Raw genomic sequence first — 25,443 nt, 5'->3', positions numbered from 1 at the left:
TGCCCCAGCCTCGGGAGTTGGGCCGGCTCTGGGCTTCAAGTCAGGGTTAAATGAACACAGCCTGCTTGATGTGCCCAGACCACCTCCCCTGGTCAGGAGAGTTGTTTAATCAGGAATTTGGTAAGTGAGCGAGATCCCGTCAAAAAGCACCCCGTCCCCCCCACCATCACAGCCCCTTTCAATCGCTGCGCCATCACAGAATACACAGAGGTGCATGCTACAGGTCTTCTAGCCCTGGCCCCTGCTGGGACACACGCCCTCTGAACAGCACAAACATTGACATCAATTCGTCCTGTCACAGTTTATCAAGACCTGGCCCTTCATTTGACCTGCGGCCATGGGTGCAGCGCCAGGAAGCCGGAAGCCGCGTGCCAGGTGAAGGTGGCACTTTACAAACCTGCCTTATACAACCTTCATAACAGAATTGTCATATACTCAGTACTGCAGTGCCATGCTGATCGAGGACTTTGTATTTGCTGATCATTAGTGGTAAAGGTCGCCTTTGGGACGTGATATTGTCCCTACACATACAATCCTCCTCATACTAGCAAAACCCACAGGACATCCAATAAAATGTGTCGTTCAAATTCCCTGGGCATCGTAGACAACCCATGATATAGAATGCCTGTAATCCATCCCATCTCATGGAAACCTCACAACTTTCCCAATCCCAGCACTGCAACCTTTTATCAATCTTAAAGACATTCAGCAGTACTCTATGAACAGCATACATTTCAGAGTATCACATACCCTTGAATCCTCCTGTCATTATACACAAGGCTCCAGCTAGTGTGCAGCTGGGCGTGCCACCATGGACGGTACAGTCATCAGAAGACTGTCAATTCGTTCAGAAGTCGGAGAAGAAAAAACATTTGCACAGGTGAGCCTCAGTCAATCGTGCACGAGCACGCCTCAGTCATTAGGACAGTGGACACATGCAGTGCTAATGAGCAGGTGCCGCCTGTGGCCCTACGCACGGCACAGCAGAGCACACCACGCCCACACCCAAGTCCGACCCGAACCTCATGGTGCCTGCCCAGCGGGCCCTGATGTGTTACCTGCTGCTGCAGACAGTGCAGCTGTGAGTGGCGTCTGCTTCATAAAAGGGAGAGAATAAATTATAATAAATCTAACACAATCATGCCTTTGCACATTTTTACACTATAGGCAAGCGCCTAACCTTGCCTAGTGGTTGCACCGGCCCTGAGCATGCACCATTACAATTGGCATGGATGGTCTCCTGGCGCTCACATGATTCTGCAAGAAAAAGGGCTGGCTGGGTTAGTGAAGGAAGAGTGATGGGATGGGTCCAAAACCAGGAGCAACTGGCGTTTGTGCGTGTGTTGGCTTGCTGATGAGTTGATTGTGCATTGGCTTGTTTCCGTAAGGGAGGAAAGGTCCTGTGTCTGTGTGGTTTGTTCTATGAATTTGTTTTTTGTTGGGTGTGTTTTGTGTGTTTCATGGTAGTTTTGCTGGTAGTTATTTCTTTTATAACGCGCTTAATACTGGAGTTTGGTTTCTAAGCGCAGAGTAGGGATTCTAACCTCTTTTGCTCTGCGTGATATTGCTTCCAAGACCAGCACGTTGCCTGTGTGCTATCCTCCGTTCACAATTATTGCGAGTTTGTGTGTAGTTTGGCTAGCCCATAGGGTGTGTTTAGTACTTGGGAGGTATGTTGGAGGGGCAGGGAGCAGGGTGGTTAGTACATTGGCTACACTCAAAAGTTCTTTCAAGTATGTCCTCAGAGCTCATCTAGCTACTACACAATTGTACCCTCCAATTCTTCAAAGTGCAATACACTGGCCACCCCATAACACCTCCAAGCTCAGCACACTAACCACTCCCACCAATTCCTCTAAATGCAATACATTAGCTGCTCCCACAAGCCCCTCGGAGTGCAGCAAAAATTACTCTATAGTGTACTTCCAAGTGCATCAAGATGTAACAGCTAATGTGACATGTGGCTAATCTTCAGTTCTTTCTAAATTTGTAATCCTCCCAAGTACAACCCATTGCTTCCACCCAGAATTCATCAGAGTGCAACACACTGCCCACCCCAAAAATGCACACAGGTGCAATACACTGCCCGCCCCAGGAATCTAAGTGCAACAATGGCTACTTGAGGAGCATGACTGAGTTTAACACAGTGGCTATCTAGAGAGCGCCCACAGAGTAATTGGACACAAAGTTATCAACAGCTGATGGTGTACCAATAGGAATAAAAGTGGCAGGGTTTTACTGGAGCACAGTAATGGTTGTGCTTCTCGCCCGTACCACCATAACTGAGTTGTAGCTGTAGGGTGTTGCATCAGGCGAACGGGGGCAACCGGGATGAGGGCTGCCCTTTGCGGCTGTCCGGGAACGGCTGCCCTGGGCTCCGGGCTAAGAGGGCTTCCTCTTACGGTTGCCCAATCAGGAGAGGGGTGGGGTAGGAGTGGAATGGGGAGAAGGATGCAAAGGTGGGACCAGGAAAAGGAATGGAAGCAACAGAGGCAAAACCAAAATAGAAAACGGAGCGCAGGACGGCATAGAAACACAGGAAGTGTGGCCTTCCAGAGGCTATCCGCTGTTCTTACCATGGGTCTCCCAAGTCGCATGTGCCCCTCCGTGCATGTGGGGAATGGACTCTGCACTTTTGGGTAACTCTGGTAGTTGCCTGGGCTTCCTCTTGCGGTTGTCCAATCGGGGGTTGGGGGGACGTACTGTGGCAGGTGTTGCAGCGCTTGATGGAAAGGGTTTGTTGATCATACCAAGGAACAATTGTTAACTTGCGAAGGGAGACATTCTGCTGGTAAGCAAATCACATCCTAGAGTAACGGATTAACTAACACTTTGGAAATCCTTGTTGGAACCGAGTCACGAGAAGGGGTTAATTCTCCTGCCATCCCAATTTGAGTTCGAAGTGTTTAGTGTTGGAAGGTTAAAATCTTTTGTTAATCCTCCTCCGGAATAGTATTTGGTAATTTTCTGTTAGCAGTGATGGGGCTAGATCAGGAGTTTGGACGGAGGACAGATTTAGCAATTGAAAGGACATTCTGACTAGACTGACCCAAGATTGTTTATTAGGTAGGGGAATCCCTCTAGATGTAGGGATAGTTAGGTTTTCTTCTCTTATAAATCTCCATTTGAATCATGCCACCTCTATTCGACTCCTGCTTTTGATGTCTTGTCACTCCCCTTACGAATTCTCCATGCAGACTTAATTTGTGCCAGTTCCACCCCGATAGGCACCACAATACTGAGTTACAGGGAGGGGGAAAGGAGAGAGAGCATGAAGAGATGTATAAAGGAAGAGGGAACAGCAGAAAAGATCAATGAAGCACTTGTGCGAGCGAGAAACGGGAAGACTGAGCAGAAGACCACAACCGTTACGACGCAACATTGCAAGTTTGTGTGTGCATATGCCACTAGGTCAGTTCCGGCATGATTGTTGTGCTCCGCATTGCGTTGGCTGCAGGTTAACTGCACAGATTTAGTAGTGTTCATAAACTGGTCAGACATGTAGCGATATTCCTGGTTTTCATGATTTTTAACTCTAGTTAACTGACCAACTTGCGCTTGTAGAGGTAGAGTATCTCAATAACCAAGGTTTTAGGTTATGCTGAATCCAAATCCTTTATTTTAGATTGATTTGTTATATGTAAATGTGGATTTTTGTTGTGCCGCTTTGTTTTAATATATAGCATTCTTTGTTATTTAAAGTCAATAACAGATTGTGACAAACCAATCACTAATAAGGATTGGCAATCACCTTAATAGCCGAACAGTATTATTTTGAGAGCAGTCATTGGGCTATTTTTGAATGTTCGGCTTTGTAATTCAGTTGTGTGGTGGTTCCGAACTATTAGTAAAAAACAAATTATTTGTTTTTCAGATGTTCCTGCTGCAGAACAAGAAAAACTTTTTATACAGAAATTAAGGCAATGTTGTGTCCTCTTTGACTTTGTTTCGGACCCACTCAGCGATCTGAAATGGAAGGAAGTAAAACGAGCTGCGTTAAGTGAAATGGTAGAATATATCACACACAACCGCAATGTAATAACGGAGCCCATTTACCCAGAAGTAGTTCACATGGTAAGTTGACATTTGCATTTCAGATTTGGTGTTCACTCGCCAGTAACTCGTTACATAGAATTGACAATTACTTTTATAAAGGACTATTGTGATTTAAATGGCTTCCTTTAATTCTTTGAGGGTGGCAAGATAGCCCGACTGTTCTGCTTTTTAACACTCCCTCCCACCCCCCCCCCCGCCCCAACAGCGGCCACCTCTTACCCCCACTCTTGACAAGTGTCTCACCCAAACCATAGGAGCTGTTGAAAGTCCAACACTAGGAATGTTTACTTGTTCTAGCTTGTTTTAAGTCACAGATCATCTTGGATTATGACAGATTTAATAATATAGTTTTCATTTAAGAGGGCTGATTTTGAAAATTTTTACATGTGTTGCATTCTTGCTTAAGAAAAGACTAAGGGCCTGATTCACAGAATCGGTTAATAATGGCTCAATCCCATTGGAAAACACTCTGTGAATCGGGCCCTAAGTCTCTTTTTAAAACACTCAAACACAGACCTTGCATAGTTAGTAACATGTCTACAGTCATTAGTAAATCACAAATCCTAATTCAAATCCAGTGCATAGAATACAAAATCAACATTTTCCCACTTCTTTGAGCGAGATAAAATTGTGAACTGAAATGAACACTGACGATTCACTGGATCTCGTCACTTCTCCCCAGAGGGCTGGGGAGGTCAGACTGCTACGCCACGTTCCTCCTAGGGTGGTGGTCAGCAGGACCTCCCAGAGAGAGCATCCCCTTTTGGGACCAAGGACTCCTGTTCCGTGAAGGAACTCCTTGAACCACTTTTGCTATGAACCACCTCAGACTTTCACTGTCTCAGAAGACAGAACCTCAACAGACCACATTTTTCTATTGTAATGCAACGTCCAATATTCGAGCCAAACACAAATCCACTGAGAAGAGTGAAGGAATAATGCTGATCACTCCAAAAAACAGGGGGCATGTACTGGGAGTCCCTCTGCCGGACATTAGTCCCGGTTATGAGAGGCTTACTTGGTCTTTAGCTCACTATCTTTCACAGAGGAGAAATATCTAAAACATATCAGTCTTTGTCCTGCCCTAGGGCAGTCCAGTACCGAAATGCTAGGCAATTCTCCAAGAGTACCAACAGCAACCCCAGATAAGTTTCGGTCTGGTTGGACCTCATCAGTAGGGTGGAGCTGTGCTTCTCTAAGAATAGTGAGCAAGGGGTCCACGTGTGGATTCCCCTAGTAACTCAGGGTGAGACCCAAAGTTACTTTAATATGCAAAAAACAAGGGGGTCCTGGGAATCCCTCTGCCGGACATTAGTCCCATTTTAAGTAACTTTGGTTCTCACCCTAAATTACTAGCAGAATCCAGACGTGGACCCCTTGCTCACTATTGTGAAAGATGGTGAGCTAAAGAATATGGGTATGGTCCTAGTAACCAGGAATAATGCCCGGCAGAGGGACTCCCAGGACCCACCTTGTTTTTTGCATGCTGATCACAGTATCCTCCACTTGCTATTGAGGAGTGAAAAGTGGGCACTATGGAGTAAGAAAGACTACTCAAGGGAAAAAAGATCCTCCACTGGTGAAGACCCAGCTCAGATGCATAAAAAGAAAAGGAGGAACTGCATTAGAGAGTTGTGTTAACCGAGCAGATGAGGCCTGTCAAGGTCGAACCTGGGAGAGCAAACCCTGGGCATTCTGGGCAGTTCTCAGCCGAGAGGCGGTGGACCAAGAAGGAGAAAAGCAGTGCAAGAGCCAGCAAGGAGCAGACGCGTGTGTGGCAAGTGTTGGCAAGTGGTGGCGTGACCTCAAGGAGGCGGACAGCGTGGTCCGATGATGCTGAGACCATCTAGCAGAATACTCCAGAGACCAAAAATGAGAAGGCGAGGACGGCCCTGGAAGTATTCGTCGAGACGGCACGATCCTGACTCCACAGGTCACCAACCTGACAAGCTAGAGGTAACGAGAATGGCGGGAGACCCGGGAGGGGCCACAGGCAGGTGCTAAAAGGAAAAGAGCATCACGAATACTCAAGTAGAATGAATACCATCATACTTATCCTAGTAACTCTGAAAGCTGCAGAAAATAAAACAAACACAAAGTAGGACTAATTGTCTCAATAAGTGTGAAAGCAGCAGAGTATTGAATACAGAGGCAGGCCTCAAAATCTTTTAAAACCTGCAAGACCTGCAGTTCTGGTAACTTAGTTAGTGCACTCAACCTTCTAGAAATGCTCTCGACCCAAAAACTAGATGGCAATTTTCTTTGTACTGAAAAAACGTATTGCCCACATATGCTCAGAAAACATGACAGATGACAACGGGGCAGTCCTGGAGGGACCATTAGTGGGAATTCAATAGTAGGAAGCTCAAAAACATTTATACATCGTCCACCATTGCCTGTTAGTCCTCCCTCGTGCACACATTGCTCCATCCACTACTCCTGTGGGCCCACATCTGTCAAACGTTGGATTTTCTGAACTAGAATATAAGCAGGCCTGAATGTGATGAATGGTGCTTATGCCCCTCGTCTGTTCTGGCTATCACTGCTATGCCCGAGGTATTTAAAGAGCTTCTTGCTGTGTGTCCTATTAATGGAGAGTTAGTTGATGGTGCTTGGCCCTCAGGGTATAGAGAAAAGCTATATATGTCAGATACATGGGGGAAGCGCGTGGAGTGCCGGGGTACAATTGGGCTGCCAGCATGGCTCCCTTCTGACCACAGAGTTGCATGGACACTGGATAATTTATGAATTGCAGAAAATCCAGAACTGGGGGAGTGTCAGTGAAAGCTAATTGATTATTTATGATGCGCTTATACACAAGTGTTGGTGCACCATGCTAACCTTTCTGCAGACACATAGTTTTGCTTCTTTCTAACCTCTCAGTGGCTCCCACATGACTTCAATTAATTACATAGGAGTGAACTGACTGCAAGTCAGGGGTAGAAAATACATGTTCAGATTTTCTGAACGATTTTACAGGAATGAGTAGTCTGCACAGACTGGTGGTAGAACAATCAAGCATTATTAGAGCGCTTCGGCTGCTTTAAGTGATATTCGGACCAGAACGTCTTTCACAAACGGTGATGGAGAGAGGGGAAATTCTTAAGCCACGTTGTTTCCAGGAAACTGTGTTGAAGCAAGAAAGTGTGCACCAGGCTATGGCCTAGTCTCGGCTCATTCATACTGAATATTCATTCATAATGGATAATTCAAGACCATAGCCCTACTTTTTCACATGGCATAGGGGATGCATTACTGGATCTGAAAGGGCTTGCAACAGGGGAGGCGCAATAGGGGAGGCACCTTCAGAACCCCTAGTTCCACCACTACTCTTCCTGTGTTACCAATGAATCGCCAAATAGGAAACATAACCTCAATAGTTACTCGACACAGCACCACGCTGCTAAAACATTCAGTGTGACGTATAACTCCTAGGCACACACACATGCAGATCAGCAACTAAAACGGAACTTCACAGAATCTGAAAAATACAGCAGTAGTGAATTTGGACAGGGCAGCTAAAGTACTTTGTTTTGAGTTTGCTGTCCTAAATGCATGTAGCCTGCGTGCACCGTTACATGTCCTGTGATGTTAGATGATTTGCTTGCCCTTTGTACACTGCAGTGACCTTGTTGTGCATTGGAAAAGCGAAGAACACAAAAATGTAACATGAAAACATATGACCCCAGAGGACGGATGGACATGAAAGCAGAGCCCAATCTGCTGGTCTGCCATGACATGGAGTGAAAACTATACTAGCGAACACAATTAAATGTTCCTGAAATTGCCCTCATGTAGCCATTGTCGCCATGCACAAAATGAATAGCATATTAGTGATTGGTGTTTATATAGTGCCATCAGAGCTTTAAGGCTTGAAGTACTGTATATAATACGTGCCCTGCATTAGTAAATAGCCTGTAGAAGTTAAACCAAGCCTAGCAAAACGCGAACAATCGGGCAACCACATTCCTGTTAAAAATGCAGTATTCAATTTTGATACTGATAAAATCGGAGTGTGCATTTATTAGTAAGCAGGTTCACGGAGAGAAGGTACTTCAATAATGCAAGGTACAAAATCCTTTTTCATTATAAGGTTTGGTTGAATTGAGGGGTCTAAATAGATTTGCACTAATATTAAGATTGATTTAAATATAGCTGCTTACCTTTAAATTAGGAGTGACCTGGGTTGGGCTTGGAGTCCAGAAAGGAGCGGCACTAGTTCTGGATAGCAGATATGCATTTAATGTTTCCTAAAGCCAGAAGACATTTTGTATTAGTGCTTCTCAAACTGTATACCGCTAAATATCACAAGCCTGTGACTGGTTGGGAAAACACATAACCTGTAAGTAGTATCACCAGGGGGCTTGAGGGGGTAATTGTGGAATTTCAAGATTTTAGAGTTTAATCTGAAAGTGGTTGAGTAGGACTGGACTATGCAATCAAGAGGAAAAAGCTGTGGCCAGGACAATTTTTCCACTTCTATATACATGCATTCCTTGCCTGTGGTTTCCTTTTATCACATATACAATGCTGTGCTAAAGAGCAATTCCATGCCAAACTATGGTGTTTCAGTATGTTATAATTTATCAAAAGTTAATTAGATGGGTCCCTCAACATATTGTTTAATTTCACACAAAAATGGGGCTGCTAAACTTTATAGATTTTAAGTTCGACCAATTGGTTGGCTATTCAGTTGGTATTTATGGAAGATCAGGGAATTGAACTGCAGGCGTTCAGTTGCACCTCCTTTGTACCAAATGGGTTCTACTGTCTGTTTAGCCTATATACGGACCGGACACCCGCATTACACAATATGGTAAGGGATGACTTAAGGGATGACTTAAGGCCAGCACTGCAATGTGGGTTACGGAAAGATCTTTTTGTGGTAGTGGTTGCTCTACACTGGCTTAGAAATGATAGTTTGGTTCTTAGAAACTGAACTCTGTTGAGGTATCCAAATAAGTGCTTATTAGACTCACTCTCTTTAATTTAAATACCAAATTCATAGAAAATATCCTAACCACTACTAATGCCCCAAGACTTTATAAAATACTACTCATCCTAATGTATGCAGACGATTTGTCCCTGTCTGTAGGGGATGGGGCCTAGTCATCCTAGGGTGGGCTGCCTACTAGGGTTTACACTAGAGCGTTCATCCGTGGAGGTGGAGTTGGGAGACCCCTAGTCCCTGTACTTTCTCACTGTGCCTGTATGATTGAAAATAATGTTACCTGATCAAGCATGCCAGACCTGATCCACACCATTCTGGCAAGTGTCTTTATCCTTCTCTTATGATCTCCGATGTCAGCAACTTCAACCATTGGACAGCTAGCAAGGAATCGACGTGGGCTATATAACAGACAGCATAGTGGCCTGAACGAAGTTAGCTGCTAGGTGACTGGCATCAGCACAAACATTGGAGGCCCTCAGCTGGATCCATCCGCTTGACAAACTGCAGCAGCACACACTAACCCAAGTCGGGGCGCAGAGTTTCTAGTGGGGTTCAGATGCTCAAGGAAGTTACTGCAAAGCAGCAGCCCCACCGAGCTGAACTCCTTAACCAGCCAGGAAGACGCCACATAAACTAGGACATTTAATATTATGGACCACCCTTGCCGGATACCGACAGACCCTTATTTGAGTGTTCCCTTGAGTAACCCCTCCCTGAGGAAGAGAAAAGTCTGCGGTTGGCCCAGGGAACTTGCGCGGGAGAGAGGCCGTGGAGTTGGGAAGGGAAGAATAAAAGGGTCTTACAATCAAGTCTTTTGAAATTGAAGTACTTACTCACATTTCTGCTGAGCTTATACACAACAGGTCCTTGAAGAATTAGAGGAGCGTCCCCCTATGCATTCAGAGGCCAGAACAGGGTTCTGTGCACCCCGGGGGCCGCACCATTGGGAAACTCTCTTGGGGCAAAAAATCATCTGGTAGAGATGAGGCTGGACAGGCGGTCGAAGTACTGGAAGGCTCTTAGAAGTACAGCAGTAATCGATTGCCAGGAGTAGCGGTGAGCAGACAAGAATCGGCTATAACAGGGTCCAGCTGTAGACGGGGTGCAGGACGGAAGGCACAGAAAGTATGGCTGATGTCTTACAGAGCACCTCAAGGTGCAAGGCAAATGTGACTAATATTGCAAAGAGAGAGCACTGAAAGGTTCCTAGGAACAGGAGGGCGGTTCCCGAAAGGAGAGGGGACACCGCATAGGCAGGGAAGGAGCCCGCGGCTGGAGAAGGAATCAACTGCGTGGGCGGCGTGGCAGCTTGATGTAACAACACTATGCAGCCACAGAGTAGGAGGAGTTTGGTCGCTGAAAAGAAAGCGACCTAGAAAGAGGCGCGGCATTTGGAAGAACCGGGCTGCAGCGGAGCAGAAGGAAGACAAACGCTGCGAAAAAAAGAAGGCAGCATCCGAAACAAAAGTATGAAAAGGAAAACCCGGAGGAAACAAGACTGCGCAATGACAGAATTAGGAGAGCAGGAAATATAGAACAGGAAGGATAAGGAAGATCACAGCTCGAAGCAGAGGAAGAAAGGAAATAACAAGTGGATAGAACTCAAAGGAAAGCAGGCAGCAAAATGCTTAGCCAAAAAACAGGCGAGTAGCAACGCGCTTACCTGTTCTCCTTCGATGCAGTTATAGGAATGATGGGCACCGGAAACACAGACTTCGTCGTCCTAAACGGAAGACTAGACCTGTTGCCGCAGTGCTCTGTGATGGAACCAAGTAGCTGCCGTCTTGGTTTCCATCGATTATAGCATGGATGGTGTATACTCCAACGTCCCGTCCCCTTTCCTCCATACTTATGGGACATTCCTCCGTCCTGTGGGACGGGACCGGAGCATTTTGTAAAAAGCATCACATTTTTCAAAAATGTGTCCTTCCTCTCTTTTTAAGCGGGGTAACACATGGGGCTGTAACCCCGCCCTACTTAGCTCCGCCCAGTGCATCGTCCATCAGTCCTTTTCTCCGCTCGATCGGGACTGGATGCACTTGCATCAGATTTTTTCCTTCCAGTGTCGTCCTCTCCTGCTCCGGCTTAGAGGTCGTGTGGCAGTGCAGTTTCAGGTAGACTTTACTGTTTGTTCTTCCTGTGAGCGACACTTCGCTAGGGTGGATCACCATGCTCTTTGTTTAGAGTATTTGAGTCCAGACCGTGTTTTTACTGCGATTCCCTTTCGGTCCGGGCGCTTCAGTGTCGTTTAGAGCGGTGGGAGGAGGTGTTTCAGCGCATTCCCCCTACGCACGTTCAAACTTTCTTCAACGAGAAGAAGAAACGCTCGGTGAGTTCTTTACTTTTCGGGAGGAGCATCAAAAGCTCTGTTACCGGGGCTTGCCCTGAGGTGCCTTCTAGGCCTAAAAAGTGTACCGGAGTTTTCTGCGAGGACCTCCGTAAGGGGCCTATTGACACCGGATTACAATGAGGCCCCTCCTGTGGGGGCTGTTTGTGGGCCCAGTTCTACTGAGGCAGCGGGTACCAGTGCTTGCTTCGGGGTCTCCTTGACTGGAGCTTCCTGTAAAGACACCGGGGTACGCCCTGAGGCCTCTGAGATTTTCTGTATCGAACTAAAGTTCGAGGCCCTTCGTGAAAAGACTTTTACCAGGCTCGGGTCCGTGGTCCCTCGTTTTGATGCTAAGGTGACCGACAGTTCTGAGAGGCCTGTTAAGGTCTTGTCGGTGAGGTGAGGCGCTCAAGCGGTGATGCCAGTTCTGTTGAGGGGGCATGAAGTGAGGTCTCTGACCGGAATTCCTCTGTTACCGGCTTTGCCAAGATCCTTGCGTTGAAGGCTATACTGGCTGATGGCATGTCTCAAAAACCTTCTAGGCCACGCAGTACGCAGTACCGGCTCAGCCGAGGTTCCTTGTGTCAAGGCTAAGAACCCATCTGTGGAGACCCCTGTCTCACTTTCACACATGTCGCAGTTCTCCTCGGGTGCTGACAAAATGGCGGCTACTCCCACCAAGACTACGGCGGCCATTTTGGATACCTCCCTTACATCTACGCCATCGATGCTGGGTGTGGGGAGTGGCATTTCAGGTGAACATCGTTTTCCTTGTGTGCATCCCTTTCGTCCAGTTTTTGACGAACGCTTGGAGGCCCCTATCGCACATCTCGCTCCCTGCGGCATCTGCGCCCTTGATCTATGTTGATAACGGCGAAGAAGGGCCCTCTTGGCAACCCTCTCTCTTACGTCCATGGAATTACTCCGCTTATGGAGGCCTCCTCCAGTCGCCCCTAAATCGTCAGCGGAGGACACTTTTTTTTTCCCGCCAAATTACAAAAGCTAATGCGCTCCGACCCCATGATGGAGTATATTTGAGGCTTGTTTAGGGATGTATACCCTCCTGCGCCGTCGGTCCCAGTTGTGGCACTGCTAATTCCGCCAGCGCCGCCTCTACCGGATGGGCCTCCACCAGCCCTCCCTCCAGTGGACAAATCTCCAGCAGTGCCAGATGTTGCGCATCTTGATCCGGATGTGTCGGACGACGCACAGGGGGATCAGGAAAGTGAGGACCAGCCCCGCTCTGTTAGAGCTTTTCATGACCGGGTGCTGGACATGTCTTTTGGATGTTCCAGCACCCGAGGCACCCGTTCCGCAGGAGGGGGTGCTTTCGGGGGCGTTCACCTTGTCTCCTTTGGAGCGCACCGGCTTGTTCTTGCAAAAGGACGTTTTAGCCGAGGTCCGTAAAGTCTGGGAGAAACCACAATCTGGACGGTTTGTTAACAAAAAGATTGACGCTCGTTATGGGCTCCATTGTTTGAAAGAAGTGGCCTTAGTGTTGTGTCCACCCCCTTCCTCCACGGTGGTGGCTGCTGCTACATTACAATCCAGACCCGCTTTGTCTTCTACAGCGGCAACGCAGGTTCGGACCAAAGAGGATAAGCTTCTCGACTCTTTGGGGAGGAAGATTTTCACTAATTCTGCCCTTCAGTGACGTCAAGCTAACGCGGAACTGGTATTAGCGGGGGCAAGTATGAAAATGTGGAAAGGTCTGTCAGAGTTTGAGGAAATCATTCCCGCTGATAAACTAGAGGATTTTAAAGCGGGATTGTCAGATGCCAGGGTCCTGGCGCAGAATGTGCTTGAGGCTGCGACGCATCATTTCGACACCTTGGCCTGGGGCCGTCTGCTTGGCGCAGACACCTCTCGTCAGGCTTGGCTGCACGCTACCAAGTTCTCTAAAGAGGTACAGGATAAAGTTCTGGACTTACCTTTTGATGGCAAGGAGCTTTTTCACTCGACAACAGATTTTGAACTGACTAAGATTAAGGACAGCACCCAGACCGACAAGTCTTTTTTTTTTTTTAAAAAAAAGTTTTTATTTATTTTTTATTTGGTTCAGCTGATGAAACCAACTTTTCAAATACAATTCTTCGAGTACAAACTTATTTGTCTCACATTTTCATATCAATTAATACATCATTCATTAGTATAAAAATAGAATTTCATAAAATCATTTCATAAAACATTTCATCAGTTCAAATTTAACTATACATTTCATCAATTTGTTCTATTAGCTTTGATCCATTTTTAGTTTTTTGGCTCTTCAGGAATTACTACTTCTAAGAATTGCATTTATCACTGTGAAGTTTGTACTTGCAAATAACCTGTATCATATTTGCTTTTCTTCCACATTGTCCAGAAATATTAGTTTTCCAAAGTAGAGCGTTGTGCATCCAATTGATTACATGACACCATAAGGTGTTGTAGTGTGTATTTTCGTGTAATAATTTTACAGTGACAGTAGCTCATTTCATAGGGTATGACATTTCTTTGAGCTAGGATATCCCTTGTAGGCCACAGGTTTAATCGGAAATGTAAATATTTGTTTCTTTCTTATTTTAGGCGAAGGCCATTTCACTAAATATTCTGACATGTGGCGCAACCTTTTATGACCAAAAGTATAAGTGTCAAAATCTTTGTACTTCATACAATTTTTACGATTTTTTTTATCCAGTCCCATTGATAGTATTTCAATTTGGCGCGTGCTGGATTTTCAAGTAGAAGTGCTATCATGTCTGCTTCTATCAAAGTATTAAATACACAATTGCGAAAAAAGCACACATTCGCCAAAGTACTCTATCAGCCACGGATACCAAACCTACCCCAAATCGAAGATTCGGGGTTGGTATACAGTTGGGGAGATTTAGCACCTTTTTCCAAAACCTTGATTCTAGTACATTCCATATTTTATCAGAGATCTACAACATAGACTCAATTCCCTAGACCATAGTCTGTATTACTTTCTGCTCATAAAAAAGGAGTAGATGTTTATACGTATACTTGCCAAATTTATATATTAGAATCCTTGCTTGTGATGTCAATGTTAATAATTTAGACTGTATATTCTCAAAGAACAGCACGTTTTTGGTGGTGCTCTGCATTATTGAGCCTAAATATTTATACTCCGATACAATCTTCATGCGTTCATTTCGCAAAGTCCAGATAAAATTACTACTTCTGGATTTTCCTGGGGTCTTACAGACAAGTACTTAGAATGTTTCCAAATTTATTATCAGATTGTTTTTCTCAACATAAGAAGACAATGCTACCAATACATTTTGTAGGCCCTTAGGGGTTTGAGACAACAGAATTAGGTCGTCGGCGTACAGCAAGAAGGCTATGCGCCGATTCCCCAAAATCTGGGCGTCTGAGATGGTGTTCAGAAAGGATTCTCCCAGGTCGAAGATAAAAAAATTTAATAAAATTGATGCCATTATACACCTGTTTCAAACCTGGAAATGTATTAAATGATGTTGATAAGAGGCTTTCTAGAGTCAGGCGTACTTGCATGGTGGTATTGGTATGCAAAAGTCTCATCAATGCCAATAATGAGGGTAGACATCTAAACAATTATAGTTTTCGGAATAGCAAGGTTCTATCTATAGAATCGAACACCATTCGGAAGTCTATGAATGCACAATAAAGAGATTGTTTCCTGTTGGCGATTTTAGATTTTAACATTGATTGCAGTCATGTTAGGTAGTGTTCCTAGTCCATTTTGAAAGGGGTCTCTTTTAAAGTTCTTATTAGACCAATCATTTAGTTCCCTTAAGATGATGCGACAGAATATCTTGCCTGGAGCATAAAGCAAAGATATTGGTCTATAACTTGCGGGGTTTGTTCGATCACCCTTTTTATAGACAGGGAAATAATTGAAGTTTCCAGGATGACGGAATTTTTTGGGTGCCAAGAATATTATTAAACCTGGTCATCAAAATATCTGCCCAAATTTCCGGAAATTGCTTCATAATTAAATTTGACAGGCCGTCGGGACAAGGTGCTCTAGAATGACTAGCTTTTTGTATGTAATGTAGGATGTCTTCCCGATCAAATTTTAGGTGTAATGTTATGGGCTCCTGAATTGTCAAAATAGACACATTCAAATTCGATGTGGCATACAAGTTTGTATAGTATTTAACCCAGGCATCTTCTTTTACATCATCAATTTGAATTGCAACCTGGTGCCCAGCAGTTACCTGATTTATGATTTTCCATGATTGGGCAGAATTTTTGGTAGATGTTTTCAACATGTTGTTACCGTCTCTTTGGTAAAGTTTTTGACTTCATTCCCCTTACTTGATTCCTATAGCATGTTCTAATGCATGTTAAAGTTTCAGCTCTCTTGTTATAAGGTAGCTTCAAGGCTTCTCTTTTCTCTGATCTTAATTGAGTTTTCATCTTGCTTATTTCATGATTAAAATTGTGTAGATGTGGTGTTTTTGTCCTTTGCTTAATGGATTTTGGTTGACAGTTGCATTGACTCTGGATAAACCTCTAAGGACATTGATTCCTCATTCATCTGCAAATCATAATAATCTCTAAAAGCTTTTAAAGATGTCTCTGTCCGTGTTAATCTGTTTCGGGCTGAATTCAGTGTATGATCCTTGCATATATTCTATCGTCTTTTATATCATCGTGCATTTGGATATCCAGGTAGCATTAAGGATGATGTTATCAGTCATCAGAGTGTAATACCTGAAAAGACTGTACATGATGCAACATATCAGCACTCACATAAATGTAATCAATAATTGCTTGACTAGAGCCTCGGTGCCATGTTGGTTTCGGCAGAATATCCGCCGGTAAAGTTCATTTAATATGAAGAGATTTCGGTTCTTAACAAATATACAACATTTAAATAGTCGAACCTTTTCTGTTTGTTTCCAAACAATGCAGATTCAAATCACCAGCTATTATAAAATGGATAATGTTTCCATCATGTGCTATCATGTCTAAGGCTTCATTCGTACATTCTATGAACTTAACGTCGGATATCCCTAGCGGGTTCCTGTACACGTTAATGATTGCGTAATAAAGCTTATTTTTTATTTTCCACTTAGTTTTTATTGAACATTTCATCAAACAATACATCCCACAGTCTACAACAGACAATAGCCAAGTGTAAAACACAATAAAAGTGACAGCAAAACATACCCGCTCCCTCCCCCCTCACCCCCTGCCAAGAGCTACCTGGTTGACCTAGAGCAAAGACTACACGAGGAATAGAGTTAGGACACAATATACATTGAGACTTTTCCACACAACCTCGATGTCCTAGGGTCCCAGTGGTACGTGCGAGGGCTAGAGGACTGCCAGCGAACTAACCACACTCCCATAGCTGCAAACTTCCCCCCACATCTGAGCTATTTACAATTTCAAGTCATCACATTCCGCACTTAACAAAAGAATAGTCAATTCCTGTAGAAAAGAAGACCTGTTATCATTAATTATGGCTGACAGTTTCTCATACGTAAAAATTGCTAACAACTTAGCGAGCCATTCTGCCTTAGAAGGGGTACAGGGACTTTTCCAATTTTGAGTCACGGCCAATCTCCCCGCCCTTAACATAGCACTCACCACCATAGTGAAGGGAACAGACTCGCTATCGGGCAAAGGGGTCCCCAGGAGGATCTCCAAGGGGTGAAGAGAAGGGCACAACCCCAGAATGCTCTTGATCCAACTAAGCAATTCTGCCCAGAAGACCTGAATGACCGGACAATCCCACCACATGTGGAATCGAGTACCACGGAGAGAGCAATCCCTGGGACACATTGGAGATACCCTGGCAAACATCCTAGATAAGGTAACGGGAGGACGGTGCCAGGAGTGGAGAATCTTCAAATTATGCTCCAAATCAGCTGTATACAAACACCCACTAAAGATAGATCTGAAGACTCCCTGCCATGTGCGATCATCAAGGGTTATGCCCAATCTCTCCTCCCAGATACGCTTGAACGGTTGTCTACGCTCTAGGTTAGCTGTAACCAGCACGTTGTATATCTTGGAGAGCGATCCCTTTCTGGACTTGGCCTCCACAAAAACTTTTTCAAAGGGGGTTAAAGGACGGGTCAAGGAAGCCCGCCACCTAACCTGGGTAAGGATACCCTTAAGCCGTAGGTAATCGAAGATGGAAAGCCGTTTCTCATGCAACACCTCCGACAACTGGCCAAACTCAATAAACTCGCCAAGACGAAAGAGTTGCGCAGCCCTTTCTACCCCCTGATCAGACCAGAATTGGGTTTCTGGGAAACCTTTGGATCCTATATTGAGTGGAGGGCCCCATAGAGAAGAGAGGGTAGAAGGCCAAGAAGAGAGGAGCTTATTGTCTCTGTTGGGCTTCCAGGCCGCCCACAGAACAGACAAGATTGGGTGCGATTTAGCCACTGCTGGGAGGGATCGCGGAGGAGACCAAAGTAAATCCCTGACTTTGTAAGGATGGACCTGAACATCTTCCACATACGTCCAGTACGTCCGAAGGTCGTCCCTCAGATGTTGTAACATCACCCGCAGCTGGGCTGCCTTATAGTACAGCCTAAAATCAGGGAAACCGAACCCACTGTGAGACTTTGGGAGGGTCAGGGTGGAATATTTCATTCTTGCCCTCTTACCGCTCCAGACAAAATGCAGTAGACGGGATAGTAGAGAATCAAAAAAGGAGTCCGGGACAATGCAATGCAGGGACGAAAAAAGATAGGAGTCGGGGGAGCACATTCGCTTTAATCGAGACCATGCACCCAAACCAAGAGAGTGAGAGGAGCCCATCTTGTCAGATCCTTAAAGATCCCAGCCAGGAGGGGTGGATAATTTAGCTCATACAATTTGTTTAAATCTATAGGGATATTAGTGCCAAGATACCTAGTTGCCTCCGGCTCTACTCATCCCAAGCACCTCTGATTTACCACTGATCTCACGGTCCAATCTGCCCATCGGCATAATACATGACTTGGATATGTTTATTCTAAGCCCTGAAAACGCCCCGAAGAGGCGGATCAAGCCTAGCAAGTGCGGGAGGGATTTGTGAAGCCTGGTCAGGTATGCTAGAATATCATCCGCGAAAAGGGAAAGTTTGAATTCGCAGTCCCCACATTGCACCCCAGAGACACCACCATCAGTTCTGACCGCGATGGCAAAGGGCTCCATTGCCAGAGCATACAAAAGAGGGGAGAGAGGGCACCCCTGACGGGTACCGCTGGAGAGCGGAAAATATGCCGAAGTACAGCCATTCACCAGTACCCGCGCTAGGGGGCCATTGTACAAGGCCGTCACCCAAGCCCATCTACGAAGCACCTTCACCATGTAAGGCCATTCGACACGGAGGACTTTTCAGAATCCAACGAAAGGAGGTAAGCCTCTGGTCCCGCTTAGACACCCCATGCAAATGGCCCAGGGTTTTCCTTACGTTGTCGGAGCCTTGACGCCCGGGGATAAAGCCTACTTGATCACCATGGACTAGTGAGGGGAGAAGTTTAGACCATCTATTCGCCAACAGTTTAGCCAATATTTTAACATCTACGTTAAGGAGAGAGAGGGGCCTATAAGACTGACAAAGCGAGGGATCCTTCCCCTCCTTAGGAAGCACCACAATAAGGGCATACATCGTATCGGGGAGGGAGCCAGAATCCAGGGCCGCATTGTACACCTTAGACAAGAAGGGTGCCAACGTGGAACGGAAGGTCTTATTAAATCGGACCGAGAAACCATCATCTCCTGGAGCAGTGCCACTCTTCAGGGACACGATAGTGTCAATTATTTCCTGAGACGAGATAGGGTGCTCTAAAGATTCCGAGGACTCTCGAGCGAGACAGGGAGGGAGTCTAGGAATCGGTCCACTTCTTTGTCATCCCCACGATATTCGGAAGCATAGAGACCCTCATAATACTGCCTGAACTGCTCCGCTATTTGGCTATCCTGCAAAATGTTCTCCCCCGCCCGACCAGAGACCCAATTAACCCTCCTGCTATTACGCAACTCTTGCAGCCTCCAGGCTAAAATCTTGTCTGCTTTTTCCCCTCTCTCCATGTATCGTTGTTTTAAGAATGCAAGCTTTCTATCCGTCTGGCCTACAAGGAGGGCGGATCGTTTCGCTCTGAGGCTCTGAAGCACTTCACGCTGACCAGGGGCAATCTGCATTCTCAATTTACCCCCCGGCTGGATGGTGGCGATTTGCTCCCTCAACCTAGACTCCTCCCTCGCCCTCTCCCTCTTTCTCCTAGCTCTCAATTCAATCAACGTACCTCTAATCATGGCCTTAAATGCATCCCAAACAATTCTAGACTCCACCTCCCCCGTTTCGTTAAGGCTAAAGAATTCCTCAATAGACGATAGTAGGGACTGCCTCAGCTCCTTATCTATTAGCAACAAGTCATTGCATATCCACCTCGACTTACTCGGGGAAGGGATTCACAAATTGACTCAAACTAAGTCGTGATCGGACCAAGGGACAGCCACAACCCCGAAATCGGACATGCAATCCCTGATCGCAGAATCCACCAACAGATAATCCTCGAAGGCTTGATGCACCGTGGAGTAAAACGTAAAAAGGGATTTGCGGTGTCGCCAAGCAGGGTGCACCTCCTTGAGACCCAGCTCACTGTTAATCCGATTGAATGAGTCTGCCATCCTCAATTAGGACCTGAGGTCGGGGCAAGATTTGGGGGATCTCCTGTCGTTCTCCGGACACAAAACCATGTTAAAGTCCCTCCCTCCCCCAAACAATTGGCGCACCTTCAGCAAATCCTCTGACCTTCTCCCGCATCCCTTCCCAAAAAACATCTTGCCCTTCATTCGGAGCATAAACACCCACAAAAGTGAAAAGTCGGCCCTTCAGCTCTCCCTTAACCATAATATAATGCCCTTCAGGGTCAGCTTTGTGGGCTTTGGGGGAGAAGTGGGCATTCTGAGAAATCAAAAGGACGACCCCGCGTTTTTTCGCCAGGCGCATGTCGAATTGAGTTTCGAATAAGTCTGCTGAGGTCTGATTGGCCTCTAGGGCTCGGACCCGGTCCTCGACAGCGTCCACCTTGTTATCTAGAGTCATGCCGCCTGCCAATATCGGCCCTGAAGCAGTGAATCTCCTCCAACAGGGCTGCCATGTTCTGGCTCATGGACTGAGCCTCCGATGTCTCCGATAGACCTGCCGCCTGCATACTGATACCGCCTGGCGCCTGTTCAGGGGCACGCCAATACTTCTGCAAAGATTGCACCCTGTCGATCCAGGAACCAGAGAGGCGCGAACCACCTGAGACGTTCCAGAGGCAGGCACCAGGAGATCCCCACTCCGAGACCTCCCGCAACACTGCTGCACCACTACACAGGCAACCAAGTCCTCCCAGCAATCCAGTCGTTGCTCTGCTCCCTACACTCAAGGTTAATATCAGGCGGGCCAAAACTGCAAGCCAGTTCCAGGTAATCGGGCAGTAAAAGCTCATACACGAGTACCACCAGCGAAGTCCACTGGCCCGGCACACTCCAGAGCAGACCTCACCCATTCCCTGGTCTACCTCTGGGAGCCTTCTGCGCAGTGGACGGCAGCGAGCCCAGCCTCAGAGTCCCAGGAGCCTCACCACCAGCGCGCGGGAACTCATGACAGTGCCACCCAGATGCCTGATGACCACCCGTAAAAGCGGGGCAAAAGCCGGGCCAGTAGTGTCCCCCACGTGATTCCTCTGCGGTTCAGGTGCCACTGTTCACAGTGGGACTGCCAGAGAGATAAATCACAGTCCTCCTACCGCACCACGAATTACGGGGGACACTAGCCCTATCACACTACTGTCTCAGCAAACAGTCCGACCTTCAGGGAAAGTCCACAGAGGGCCTGCTCGAGGCAACAGACAAGCAAGCTGCAGGTGCGCTGCCGGCCTCCGCCAGGATATGCACGGGGCGCCCCGGCCCAGGAAAGGTCCAATATGGAGGGGGGGCGCTATCTGGCCCCACGGGATCTAGAGGGCACCACCACCACAGGCTGCACGTACCTGGAAAGCCACGCCAATGGGACAGCTCCGTGGGGCGGGCCGGCGGGCCTCTCCGGGCACACGTAATCCGACACCCAAGATCTAGCAAGCAGTGCTGTCCGGCCCGACAGGACCACTCCAGGCGCCTTGCTCGCAGCCCCCACAGGGACCGCGACCGTCACGCCAAAGGTCTTTGCGGCGGGGGAGGAGACCGGACCGCGGCCAAGTCTTCCGCCTCTCCCCCCTCCGACAGGCAGCCAGTGGCTGTGCGGTTCCCGCCGCCGGGCAAACTTTCACTCCACTCCCGCTCGCTGCTAGACGGCGGCCGATCTCCGGCTCGGAGGATCCCATCAACACCGCAGGCACGGTCCCCTCACGCCCACCAGCTTCAGCACACTCAGGGGTGGGGGTCAGACCTCGACTTCCATGGGGGGGGGCCCCCCCCAAACCATAAAGTACCGCACCCAAGGGAGGATCTCATCCGGGACCCGTCAGCCCATCTCGGCGCCCCCCTGGCGGCTCCCATAAAGCTAATTTCTAGTGAGTGTAACCATCAGGACGTAGGGATTTGGAGAATACCATATTTCTGATTGAATGGTCATGCTTTGTTTAATCGCAATTAACAGACCTGAAGTTGGTCTTCCAACTGTACCCTTTTTCGCTGGATTTAAATGTATGTCATAATTATTCCATGAAGGACTTATTGATAACCAGGTTTCTTGCAGTAATACAATATCATGAAGCTGTAAGTTAGAATTGTTGGTATTTATTATATGCTTGAATCCTCTAGAATTCCAGCTAATCTGGGATAGTGTTTCTTGGTCTGCTGGGTATAGTTAACATTGGTCAGAGAAATGGCTACATTACAAGCGTGCTTTTTTAACGGTTGTTTCAGTGTGTTTCCATTTACGTGTGCTTGGTTAGATGTATTGGGCATACTGTTGGTTATGAATTCTTGCTCCGGTGAGATCCCGAAACCTAAATCATGAAACTTTGATTTTTCCGCCCAGATAGCATTTAGTGCAACTCTAGAGTGTATCCACAGAGTCACCACATTTCTGTTTGCGGCCTCTGTGAATGCAACCAATTCAATGTCGATTATCCCGATCTCATCTGGTGCTGGGATCTCACTAAATATCGCTAAAACCGAAGTTCGGTTTAGATTATACTGAGTCATAGGTAGTGGTCGACATAATTAGTGAATGGACAGCTGGGCGTTTCACTGTTGGAATAATTTTCTTTGGTTTTAGTAGGGACCAATTGACCAATTTCATTAGTTCTTTCAATTAGCAGCTGTGATATTGTTTTGATCACATTTTTCAAATCAAAGTTGTTAATTGATTGAGCCAGCTGGTCATCATAGTTGCCTCCCGGTGGCTTCTTTGGGATATCATGATGCTTATTTGCACCATCCTGTATTATAGCTACAGTATTTTGGTGCTGTTTTTCGGGTGGTAGCAAATCATCTTTGTTTGATGATATCTTTGTTCTGTTTCGCACTTTCCCAAGTAGGGACTTTTAGACATCTGGAGACTGGTTCAGCTGCCAGGTAGTCGTCAACGGCTTGTCGGATTTCTCTTCGCCGTGCGATCAGATTTAGTTTTTCTAGCTCAGTTGTGCTATTCATGGATAAGGAGGCGGGCTGACATTGGACAGGTATCTCAGTTTGTTTACTTTTAATAGTTTCTGATCTTCTGAAGCTGCATTTAACAAATCATTTAGTGGACTATAAGATTCTATTTGTCTACTATGGTCCATATTTGCTTGATATTTTTTGGAATGTGCCTGAAGCATGCATTTTTTTGTTATTGCTTTAGATATAGTAGAAACTGCAGTACGTGGTAGTTATATTTTTAACAAAGCGCTTAGTTTGCGATGATGTCATTAGTTTTACATCTTTCATGTTCTTAGATTTGGTTGTTAAACCAACTTTGCTTGGTTTGGTTTTAACATCGTTTTTGTGTTTAGTTTTATTATTTATCCCTATTTCGTTCGTTTTTTCTCCTTCAAATGGGGCATAATTTAATTTTTTCTGTTCAGGAGTTTGATTTCCCATTTTTGTACATTTTTCAGATTCATCATTTTCCTCAGATACCAGATCAACAATGGGTTGTAGAATAAAAGGTATTACGTGATCTTGGGACTTAACTGTTTTTATGCCGGTCAGATAGCACAGCGATTAGAGCGCTCGATTTGACATCCGTGCAGAACCTGCTGATGCAGGTTTGAATACCGGCAGGGCCAAACTCCGCCTTTCATCCTTCTGAGGTCGATAAAGGAGCACCACACACCGTGGGAAATAAGCAGCGCTCAGATACCTGAGGGTTCGTAGCGCTATATAAATGCACAAACAAAAAAAAAACAAAAACAAAAAACAAACTCCACAGTGAAGCTCAGTACGACTATAGGTTTGTGTACTTATAGAGACTCTTGTAGAGATTGGAGTAAATGTGTTCCCCAAAGAACCCACATTTGTAGTAATTGCTTGTTACCAAGCCAAAATTCAATCGAGTTGTTGCGTCAGGTTGTCCGATTTCACACAAAGTATCTGTCTGGCCAAGGAATGAATTGCTAAATTCATAGATGTTAGTGCTGTTTCGGTCAGACCATTTGGTTTTTCTTTGTGGTCACTCCCATTAGAGGGAGTTGAATTTTCCTTTAATTTACACGGAGAAGGGGCTATGAAAGAAAGCTTTTCTACTGAATTCATGTCACTTACGTTGGTGAATAGAATCAGTGACTTTGATAGATTTTCTGAAAATGTATGTGGAGTAAAGCATGAGGCATTTAAATCTAAATCGATCACTGCTTGATCATCAGCAACATTCTCCCTTACTGGTTTAGGCAGATTAATACTGTTATCAGTTAACACATCACGCAATAAGACGCTGTCTGTTAGTGGCACATTTTCATTCGCAAATTTCACCGATAGATCAATAGCTATGTTTGGTTCCACCTGATTAGTTTGCGCCTTTTGTACAGCTTGCTGCTGGTTGTCTTTCTTTTATGGCGTATCACATGAAGTCGCATTTAATTCTGAAGAAACGGGTACCATAGCTTCCATTGTGGGTGGAGCAGTGTGGAGAGGCTCTCTTAGTCTGTTTAGGTCTGGCGTGTCTTGCAAAGTCGAATTCGTATAAAATGAGCGGATATCCTTGCCCATTTGTTTTTCAATTGCAGAGCTTGGCTTAGTTTTTGAGTGACCTGATTGCGGTGTGGAACTCACTCGTGTTCTCTTTAAGGGATATAGTGGAGATTGTGAAAAGGAGACTATCCCGTTTGTGTGGTGCATAGCTGTCACCGGTGGCATGCCTGTTTTTAAAGATCACATGCTCAAAGCAGCCAAGCAGTACTTTCCGGTACTTGCCGAGGTGCGTGCGCGTTCTGTTTTTTTATAGTCTCGTCTCCAGGGGAGTAGGTCCTTGTGGGTGTTGAAGTCCAATTGAAGGGCTGATGTTGTAAACAGTGGCAGCGTCTTTTCCAAGGCAGTATTAAATCAATCCTCTCGAGTAGGGAACGCGGCCAATCGGTACTTTCCGAGGTGCGCGCAAGTCCTTGTCTGTCTTGGTGAAACCACCTTTCAAGGCACAGAGAACGTCTTCGCAGCCTCGGTCTTCCTCTGGTTTTAGGGGATTTCTGGATTGGATGTTCCGTAGGGTCGATACTCCATCAGGAAGTTCCCGCCGATGGCAACAACTGGGAAGGTTTTTCTCCCATTCCTCAGCCTCCTCTTCAGGTTCAGGTAGCGCCGCCACGGATAAACCACCTAAATGAAGTTTCTCTGCACTTGCACAAGACCCTGGTGGGAGGGTGCATTGCGTCTCACTGAGAGGCGTGGCAGGCCATCACCGACGACCAGTGGGTCTTGTCAGTCGCTCGGGCGGGCTTCCGCTTGCCCCTTCCCCCTACCCCACCCTTCAATCCCTCCTTCCAGCAGTTGGGGTCGCTCTCCCTCAGAGCCCAGATGCAGAAGTTGCTGGATCTCAGGGCGGTGGAACCCGTTCCCCTAAGGGAGCGAGGGGAGCGCTTCTACTCCCGGCTGTTTACGGTGCCCAAACCAACCTGACTGGCATGCGCACTATCCTAGAGCTTTCCCAGTTCAATCTCTCTCTACCCCAAGAGAAATTCAAGTTGATCACAACCGGTCCGATAAA

General features: G+C 46.3%; 1 protein-coding gene across 4 annotated transcripts in view; it reads left to right on the top strand.

Moving 5' to 3' along the window:
* Positions 1-25,443, top strand: part of PPP2R5C (protein phosphatase 2 regulatory subunit B'gamma) — a 1,570,607-nt gene that overhangs the window by 717,269 nt on the left and 827,895 nt on the right. For all 4 annotated transcript variants that reach the window (XM_069637762.1, XM_069637761.1, XM_069637763.1 and 1 more), the window contains one exon: positions 3,875-4,074. In XM_069637762.1, the coding sequence (XP_069493863.1) occupies positions 3,875-4,074 (200 nt within the window). The remainder of the gene's footprint in view (positions 1-3,874; positions 4,075-25,443) is intronic.

The sequence above is a fragment of the Ambystoma mexicanum genome, chromosome 14 (genome assembly GCF_040938575.1).
Source record: "Ambystoma mexicanum isolate Mex_15411 chromosome 14, UKY_AmexF1_1, whole genome shotgun sequence".
Taxonomy (NCBI): Eukaryota; Metazoa; Chordata; class Amphibia; order Caudata; family Ambystomatidae; genus Ambystoma; species Ambystoma mexicanum.
This window is presented reverse-complemented; position numbering and strand designations above follow the sequence as displayed.